The 10,407-nt window shown below is 38.2% G+C and overlaps 1 protein-coding gene across 1 annotated transcript; it reads left to right on the forward strand.

Annotated features, from left to right (window-relative positions):
- Positions 1 to 1,180: 1,180 nt before the first annotated feature.
- LOC115739926 (MLP-like protein 328) lies at positions 1,181 to 6,597 on the forward strand. Its single transcript, XM_030673239.2, has 3 exons — positions 1,181 to 1,191; positions 5,774 to 6,011; positions 6,128 to 6,597. The coding sequence occupies exons 2-3, from the start codon at positions 5,822 to 5,824 to the stop codon at positions 6,451 to 6,453; spliced, it is 516 nt and encodes a 171-aa protein (XP_030529099.1). The 5' UTR covers positions 1,181 to 1,191; positions 5,774 to 5,821; the 3' UTR covers positions 6,454 to 6,597.
- Positions 6,598 to 10,407: the final 3,810 nt, after the last annotated feature.

Here is a 10,407-nt window from a genome sequence, read left to right on the forward strand (position 1 = left end):
CACATGTCATAGGGGTTTATGATGATAATTTTAAACGAATTGTTATAATGCGAGAGATATTTCCCAGTATTACTTTTGAGCAACATTCACACTCCATTCACCAAATGGGGGTGGTCCACTGCATCTGTCTCTCCTTATCTCTCTCTTTGTCTCTGTCATGTATGTTTTGTATATTTTCGAAGGAAGAAAGAAAGAAGTAGCGTCGGAATGAGGTTACTGGCCTTTCCTTTTTGCAGAGGAGGAAGAGGTTAAGGCCATCACGTTTAAAATATTAAAATCAACTAATCTGGTCCAGTCCTGTACCTTTGGAATCGGGAACCGGCACCGAGCTGTCGGTTCCAATTTTAAGGATTGGAAACCGAACCGCCGCTCTCTAGAACTAAGAACTGGACCACCGTTTCTCTCTGGTGTGGGTGGTTTCTAGTCTGGTCGGTCCAATTTACTCACCCCTATGAAGTATTGTCAATTCTTGTGATAGCTTGAGTGATGGAGTGAAGATAGCTCCTCGTATGAGGGTTGAGATATGACTTGTAAGTATGACTACAGCATGCAAGTTTACTATAAATTGGAGTACCTCCATTTTTTCCAAGGATGATTTCGTAGAAGTATTGTCAAACCCTCAAATCAGATGATGTCTTCACTAATGGATTGAAGGCATAGCCTCACGATAGGGTTGGGATAAGCCTGGAAGTTGCTTATAGATTAGAGTACCTCCAACTTCCTCAGGTACGATTTTGTAGAAGTGCTGCGTCTGAAGAATTTGGATAAAGCTAAAATCTAATAGACGAGCCAGAGACGAGTTCACTCAATTTATAAGAATATATACCAAAATCTGATGAAGATTTACGCGAGGGTGCTCAAGTAGATATAATGGTATGAGAAAAATTTAGAATTGGTATTGTTTACTTAGTTTAGGGGGAAAACTTCAAATAATGGCCTGAATTATTTTATTTTATTAAATAAAATCATGCAGTGGATCTTATTTTAAATAAGAGTATGAAGTGGCTGAATTGTCTCAAATAAGGGCATGAAGTGGCTCAATCGTCTCGGATAAGAACTTTTGGCCGGTCGGCAAGCATGTAACTATTTCGGCCATTGGGGAAGCGATAGTGTAGTGAAGAAAGAATTAACAATATTTTTTTACTTTCGTTTTCTTTTCCTTTTTTTCTTTTTTTTTTCCCTCTTCCCATCGCTTGCCATTGCCGGGCCTCGTCAATGGCCGATGGAGATTGCTGGCCTCAAGCAAGGGCTTCCCTCGCGGGCGTCGGGTGAGGGTCGCCCTCGCCCGGGCTAAGCGGCCCTTGCCTGAGTCCGGTGACCTCCGTTGGCCATCGCCGAGGCCGGGCGATGGCCGGCCTTATCGATGGTTAGTGGATGGAAGAGGAAAAAAGAAAAGAAAAAAGAAAGACAATAAAAAAAATAAAAAAATAAAAAATAAAAAATGAAAAAGGAAAAAAATTAAAATGTAAAAGATGAAAAAGCCCTTCGGTTGACGAGGTCGAATCCTTTTTTGAGATTGATGGAGATACTTTAGGCCTTTATTTGGGACGATTTACCCATCTTATGCCCTTATTTAAAATGATGTCTACTTCATAGTATATGAGGGCACTTCAGCCCTTATTTGAAATTTTCCTAGTTTAGGAAATCCACTTTTTAAAGCTAAAAATTTTGAATTTGCTATTTTGCAAATATGAATTAGATATTTTGTCCTTTTTAGGTAACGCTTTCCCCTATCACGAATAAGCATCTCCTTTGGAGACCAAAAAGCTTCTTCATCCTTAATCATACTACATTTTGAGATTCTAATCATACTACATTGAGAGAGAGAGAGAGAGAGAGAATTTGTTTGTTTTCGCGCGAAGTTGTTTAGTTGCAAGATTGTTCTTGTATATGCGAGTTTAGCGTTTTTTATTCTTGTCTAACCCATTTACGTTGTATCGGAACTTGAAGATGATATCCACTTTCTTTTTTTCTTCTCCTTTGTCCATGAGAACAATTTCACACATGCATATATTTCCAAAAATTCATCAAAAAAGTTATAAGCCTATTATATTTTGCCAAATCAGTTATAAATTTTGTAATTTTGCCAATTGAGTCCTAAACATTTTCACATTTTATCAATTGAGTTCATCTAGCCAATTTTGACGGAAATTGATAATGTAGATTTCGGTTGTCCTATATGACACGACCGACGCTGACTTGAGCATTCTTTAAAGATATTTCAATATTTTCAATGTTTTATTTTTTTCTTCTTTTTTTTATTTTTTCTCTTAAAATGGCTGGCCGCGGGCAGGGGTTAGGCCGGAGACGATGAGTGGTCCTTCGCGGTTGCTGCTGCTACTTCTTATGCTACTGTTTGTGATGTATGATTCTTCAGATGGGTATATCACGTATCAGCATTGGACACCCTAGAATGAAGAAGCTCCAACATCAGAGTCGGCTTCAAAGCTTGGAACTTCTGTGACTGACTGGCCATATGGGCTCCCTCCAAGCCTAGTCCCCGGTTCGCCCATTGCTCCGATTTGCTCTGCCCTTTCTTCCTTGATTCTCCATTTCACTCTCTCTTCCCTCCATGCCCAATCCCCGCGTCCACGATGGTCTGGGTGAGGCTAGCCTCACCGAGCGTGGGGGCATCTAGGCCTTCGCCCACGCCCTGTGAGGGCCCAACGACCTTGCCACTTAAAAAAAAAAAGCAAAAGAAAGAAAAAAGAAAAAAAAAAAAAAAAAAACTAAAATATATTTTTAAAAATTATTCACGTCGGTGCAAGTGTGCCATGATGTCCACATGTCCTATCAAAATTAATCAGATGGGCTGAGTTGGCAATACTTGAAAAGGTTTTGTACTCAATTGATAAATTTAAAAGGTTTATGACCGAATTGACAATAATCATAAATCAAAATGATTACCCAATCAGTCCTAAAACTATTTTGCGGATGTTAATTCAGTCTTAAATTTTTAAATATTTAATGTGGTACTAAACCTTTACACAAAAATCCAATATAGTCTTTCCGGCCAATTATTGCTTGAAATTGATGACCTAACATCCAATTATTGCCAGAGTCCTACTTGGCATATTGATGTGGATACTTTATGGATCGCCACATCAACAATTTTTGGTGGCAATAGGCAGAATGTTTAAATATGAAATTTCACGCAAATATTTTAGACTACAATGATAAAATTGAAAAGTTTAAGACTAGAATGATATCTGTATAATAAAATTAACACCGAACTGATAATTATCTCATGAAAATCCCGGGCCATCATCGTCTATACAAATGAAGTATATCCACGCTGATTTATTTACACATAAGCCTTCAATTTTCGAACTTTAGTTAACTCATCATTTCGAAAACCAAAATTGCTTTGTAGGGTAAATTGGAGAGCGAAGTGGAGCTGAAATCGCAATTCTACAAGATTTGGAAACACAGAGCTGGTAAAATTAGGCAGTTGATTAGCCTGTTAATTGTTATTTTTTGTTGTACAGTGTCTCATTCCTAATTATCCGGACTTTCAATCAATAATCGAAGTACTGCAAAAATTTGAAAAAGAAATTATTTCAAGAAAGTAAAAATCTTCAAATATTTATATTTTAAGATTTCCATCCTTTCTCTCCTAACTGAAATTTTAAAGAGAAAACGATACAAAGGGCCCTGGAACTTTATCTCAATGTGTAATATCATTCCCAAACTTTTTATTTGTTCAATGTACTTCCTTAACTATTGATAAATGTTTAGCGTATTCCTTCTGTCTGCTTAAATGGAAAATTAGACATTACTTGATGACATAATTATTACATGCCGAGTTAGATTTTTAAAAATGAAGAATCAACATGTCATCATTTTATCCATCTTTTTTAGAAAAGAAAATAAAATGATTAGATGGCTAAAGGTGACAAGATAGAGGGAGAGAGAGATGGTATTAGGGGCAGAATCGTAGAGAGATATGATAAGAGCGGGTTACGATTCTTTTCATAAGAATCTAATCTTTCTAAGTTAAGTTCCCTTAGGTCCATTAGTTGAAAGAAATTTTTCTGAAAATAATTGCATGTATCTCTTCTAAAAAAGAATGAACAAAAAACATTTTCTTATACACGAAAGTTTTAGTCATAAGTTGTTATGACAATGAGATAAATTTTATTGACTAATTATCTCAAGAAATATAAGCGATTATTTTAAGACAATGTTTTTCACATCATTAATTTTTCGTGAAGTAAACGCACCCTACAATTACTTTTGTGAACATACAAATTCAAGCAATGATAATATTGCTGCCCGACAATGAAATAACCATATGTGTCGAACATCCATATTTTTCAAAAGCTTGACTGTATATGCCATAAAGTAAATATATATTGTGTGCAGAGTATTTTAAAGTAATCAACCCAAATATGCAAATGGTAAAATCTATAGAGAAAGGTTAAGTATACCTAGACTATATCACAAAATTGTATACAAAGCGATAGAGAAAAATAACCAAAAAAAAAATCCTAAATTTATTGTTAGGATGCTAATTCAGTCCTAAATTTTACAATTTATGTCAATTTAATCCTAAACATTTTAACAATTTGCCAATATAGTCTTTTGGGCTAATTTTGCCTGAAAATCACTAATGTGGATGCCAACCATGCTACATAGCACAATTGGTATTGACATAGACTTTTTTTTGTAATTTTTTTTAAAGAAATTTCTTAAGTTTTTGAATTTTTAATTAATTGATTTAATATTCTCTCTCTCTCTCTCTCTTCGGCCATCGACGGCCCGACGACCCTACCAGGCCATTGCTCAAAGCCATTGCCGGCCGCCGGCAAGGGTCACGTCCCTTTCAACCATAGGTAAGGCGGCCTTTCGCCTATAGCTAGTCACCGGCCATTGCCTTAGATTGGCCACTAGCAAAAATGAAAAGGAAAAAATTAAGCAAGAATTTATAAAAAAAAAATGGCATTTGTTAGTGCTGGCCAAGCTACATAGGATGGCCAATGCTGACTAGATGGCCTTGTGGCATTTTTAGTTATTTCTAGTTAAAATTGACCGGAGTAACTACATTGACAAATCATCAAAAGGTTCATGAGTAAATTGACACGATTGAAAGATTTAGGACTAGATGGCCATCCTACATTTTCCCCCTAAGCAACGTGACAAGCTTTTTTATCAAGTCTTGAGAATGACCCACTCGATTAAATGTTCACTTACACTATTTTATCTTACTTACTACACAAAACTTTGTGGACCGATCTTAGTAGATCTAGCGTTAAGAACAGCGTACAACAATAGTTTAGGCGCATAAAAGAAACTCAATATCTTCACTTGGAAGATGGCGAAGAGAGAGAGAGCCAAACTTTGAATCGATCAATATTTCTAGTTTAATTGGTCTTCACTCTAAAAACTTGGGCCAATGAGTTATTCAGCCAAACTAGTTGCTACACCTTACACCACATCATGCAAGAGTCCACCTCTGAGTCTTATCAATTTAAAGGGTAAGACCCACCTCCATTTCGAAATCTTAAATCACTGCTAATCACTGAAATAAATTGAAGTCTTGAATTGCTTCTAATCAACAGGCCACGGCCATAATTGCTCAGGCATCTCTTTTTATTGGTGCAAAATACATTTTATAATGCAATTGCCAATAACATTTGACAGGTAGATAATTAGTAAACATATCAAGGACCACGTGAATCATGATGTGTGGGACCTAAAGTAGATACGAAAATGAACGGCCAAAGTCAATATAAGACCCAAGCCACACTACTTTTTTCTCAACCCAGGCCAGTGTTCTAACAAACTTGGTGAATTTTGGTGTCTCAATATTTGTGCCAACATGGCTAATTTGCGTGGAAAAGTAGAGGCTGAAGTCGAACTGAAATCACCAGCTGATAAATTCTTCAAGATTTGGAGGAGCGAAACCCACAAGTTGCCCACCGTCAGTTCCAAAAACGTTCAAGGACTCAAAGTTCATGAAGGGGACTGGGATCAGCATGGAGCTATCAAGATTTGGAATTATACCGTTGGTAATTCATTCAATCTGGTCTCTCTTATTATGAATTTTATTCCATGTTGTCATGGAAATTAAATTTGATGACCCCGCCTAACGTAAACCTTCTTTTTCGTCTGTGCAATTGTACAGATGGGAAATCCGAAGTGTTCAAGGAGAAGGTCGAGTTTGATGATGACAACATGTCGTTCACCCTGCACGGCACTGAGGGCCACGTCTTTGACGCGTGGAAGGTCTTCAAGCCGGCATGCAAACTAGTCCCGAAGGAGCAAGGCAGTGTGGCTAAGCTGAGCATCGAATACGAGAAGTACAAGGCGAGCGACCCTAACCCCGACAAGTACATGGCCTTCTTCATCGACATGACCAAGGACATCGATGCTCACATTTTAAGCGCACGAAGGAAAAAAGATCGTGGCATGGATGTGATCATATGTGAAGTTGTGCTGTATTATGCTTGATATTTCTGGTGCTTCTATGCATCTAGACCCAATAAATCAAGCGGGTTGATCAGGTGATCTGAAGTTGAGTTGTGTTTTGGGAATACCAGAAGAATCGTGTATTATGTTCGTCTGTAATCTTGCTTGTAGTAAGACTTGCGGTTTTTCCAAAATGATATGATTATGGGGAAGCTAGTACATGCTTTGATTTTTTTTTTTTTTTGGGTTAAGGTAGTACATGCTTTGATTTGATCCCTCCATAGATAATGTTCACGATTTCCAATGAAATTAAGAGCTTCATATGTCAGTTGAACTTCGAGCACATTTACTTAAACACTTCGATAAATTAAGATGTAGAAATATAATCGCAATAGACGATATCATGATACAAATTAGATGAGATTATGATAATCATATCATGATACAAAATGATATGATTATGGGGAAGCTTGTACATGCTTTGATTTTTTTTTTTTGGGGTTAAGGTAGTACATGCTTTGATTTGATCCCTCCATAGATAATGTTTACGATTTCCAATGAAATTAAGAGATTAATATGTTAGTTGAACTTCGAGCACATTTACTCAAACACTTAGATAAATTAAGATGCAGAAATATAGTCGCAATAGACGATATCATGATACAAATTAGATGAGATTGAACAAGGATTGTATTTCCGTATTGTAGTGGATCTAACGTAGGCGAGTTTCAGATATATCTTACAGGACTTTCTAGGAATTTTAGATGGTTCCTAGTGATGGGTTGTATCTTAATTTGAATAAGAACAATGACATAAATAATAGAAAAATAGATGAAGTACGGTTTACTCAGGTTCACCCCAGAATAGGGCTACGTCTTGCAAAGAGATTTCACTATAATTTAGGTTTATAGCCGCGCAAGTTGTTACAATGATCTTTCATACGAACACAATATATATGATCTAAAAAATGGGTCCAAAACCTAAGCCTATTTAAATCCCTTTGATCCCACAACATACGGGCTAACTTAAATACAAGCCCAACTCTAAAAAATGGGCGTTGCTCCCAAACCCCCGTATTCTATGCACAGGGGTCATATGTCATGGGTTCATATTTCAGTTTCTCAAAGCTCACGTGAGCATGCCCGATATGAGAAACAAGGGTCCCCAAAGTATTCACCAACTCCAACATCTAGTGTAATTTATCACATATTGAGCTTTGGTCTAACTGGCCAAAAAAGCAGCATTGTACAATTAAGAATCGATGTAGTTTGAATGACGAGTGTCTTCAATAATTCGTCTAAATTCATTTGAGCCATTGGTCCCACCTTAGTATGGTGACTATCGTCGCAGTTTCGCCGTGGATGATGAGGTGCAACTTATAAGCAATTGCTAGAGTTGTCAGAATGTTCTCAAGCATTGAAAATTGAAAATTCTTGTATCCACATCTATATTGATTTGGTATAATTTACCACTGTTACGATTAGGCAGATCTTTTTCCATACAAAGAGTACAGTAGGAAATCGAAAATTCCTGCTTCAGTTGTACACTAATGTAGTCTGCAATGCACTTCTTTTGACGGCTTTTCGCACCTAATGGCATTTCTCATGAGAAACATTTGTTGGGTAATGGAATAAAGACATATCCTGGCATTAGGGCAGAGATATGACATGTGAGTATGACCTTAGCATGACAGTTGATTATAGATTGGAGTATCTCCCTCTTTTTGGGGACGATTTTACATGAGTGTTGTGAATTCATATCACAGCTTGGTTATGAATTAGAATACCTCCACTTCCCCGAGGACGATTTTGTATGTGAAGTCATATGATAGCTTGACTATGAAGGGATTTATCAGAACCGAATCGGACGATCGCACAGAGAATCGAGAAAAATTGGAAAGATGCATGAGATTACCCAGGTTCACCCCAAGATTAGGGCTACGTCCTGCAAAGAGATTTCACTATATTTTTCGGTTTCCAATTCAACTTAATACAATGATAAAACCGAACAAAATATATATGCTCAAAAACGGGCTAAAAAACCTAAAACCTCTTAATTCCACCATACGGGCTTTTCAGATATATCTTAACCTAAAACCTCTTAATTCCACCATACGAGCTTTTCCCAGAGGAGGGGACCCTTATTTCTCACACCGGGTACGCCCACGTGAGCTTAGGGAAACCGAAGTGTTACCCAACGACATATGACCCCTACGCGCGGGATGCGGAGGTTCGGGGGCAGCGTCCCCTACACGGGTGTCCCGTTGCCCGGTCAGCGGACGGGGGTTCGGGGGCAGCGCCTCCCGACGGTGGAATTAAGAGAGATTTTCTATTGCCGCAGAACATTGAAGAATCAACTACGAAGTTTAATTTAGAAACTTTCTTTTGGGGGAAACTGTGTGGATCATCTTGAGAAGATGAGGGCCGAGCGTTCTCTAACCGGCATAGATTGGTGCAGTCTAAACAACTGTTTGGAGTCTGAGTTTTCCCAGAGGAGGGGAATGATGCAGACTAGAGGATCATCTAAATTTGGAGTCTTACTTTGTTTCCCCATTCATAGAACATATGATGCTGTTTCTTTCTGAATAATCGCTTACTTAGATTTAAGGTAATATCTCTATGATTTAGTAAATAATTTTCTTTTTCATGATTTATCGAACGTGTGACAAGGAGTTCTATGTTGTCTCGCCAATGTTAAAGCATTGGGAGCATTACTCTTGATCGGGAGGGAGTTTGTTCTGTATTTCGGTCAAGAGGGACAAAAGTATCTGAGCAATCCAAAGCGAACTAGCAGTGACATGCATCCGTGTCGGTATACTTCGTTCTGCAGATATTCCTGTATTGGTGAATTCAGAAGTCCGGCGCACTGAACTGAGTTGCAAATTCTCTTAGTAGGCGCGAGGTTGAGGGTTTCGGATGTTTGCAGAAATTGCATCAAAGCGATGAAGAATTTTAAGTAATCTGGGAGTGATCACAACCAAATCAACCTGGTGATAATTATCGTGTGCATGATGGCTTCTTAATGAAGGCAAGTCAGCTTTGCATTTCCTTGTTCTAGAGAGATTTTACTGGCGACATCTGAAACCGGAAGCAGGTGAATTGGTGCAGGGAAGTCTCTTCCTGTCCCGGAGTAGATTTAGGAGGACCTCTCTAAGTACCCTGTTCCAGGTTTCTAAACGTGCTCAACTGGTTTGTACTCAGTTCTAGTAGCGGTTGACTGGATCTTCTAAGATGGCTCGTTTCCTCCCTTGCAAGAAGACGTCGGACACAACGGATGTGGCGGAGATCTTCTTCTCACAAACTATGAGGTCACACTAGGTTGCTAAATCGATCACCTCAGGTCGTGACACTAGGATTCTCAGTCGTTTTCAGCAAGGTTTGCGGCACTCATTCGATTTGCATTGCATTATAGCAGCACAATGCATCAGACTGAGGTCGTGAACCGCACTTCGGGTAATCTGATTCGAAGTATTTGTAGGGTAAGCCTAAATGACGGTCCTTTGTTTCGGTTTAGGGCGGAGTTTGCATGTAATAACGCAAATCATTTGGCTACTGAGCCTCTCTGATGTCTACAAAACGGCTACAAGACGGGTTGTTGAGTTGGTTTCACTTCCTAAGTCGACTGAATAAAGCGTTGCTGCGCATAATTTGTCCAGACAGTCCCATTCTGCAGTAGAGGAAGTTCAATCAGAGACTGGCTAAAGCAAAACCCTAAATATCAACAAGCCGCCGACCAACAATGATCCCATATCTTCCATTCACGATGGTTGATTGTTTTTAGGTTATGGTTTTCTCTATTATAAATGCCCATGAACTTTGGCACAATATGTAATGTAGTCTCTGAACTTTATTCCGATAAGCAATGTAGTCCTTGAACTTTTAAAGTATTCAATATAATTGCTGAACTTTTGATGTATGTTCAATTTGGTCTATGCATTATATAAATATGTTCAATGATGTCCCTAGATTTGAATTAATGGGATAACAAATTGAGAAT

The sequence above is a fragment of the Rhodamnia argentea genome, chromosome 5 (genome assembly GCF_020921035.1).
Source record: "Rhodamnia argentea isolate NSW1041297 chromosome 5, ASM2092103v1, whole genome shotgun sequence".
NCBI classification, from domain to species: domain Eukaryota; kingdom Viridiplantae; phylum Streptophyta; class Magnoliopsida; order Myrtales; family Myrtaceae; genus Rhodamnia; species Rhodamnia argentea.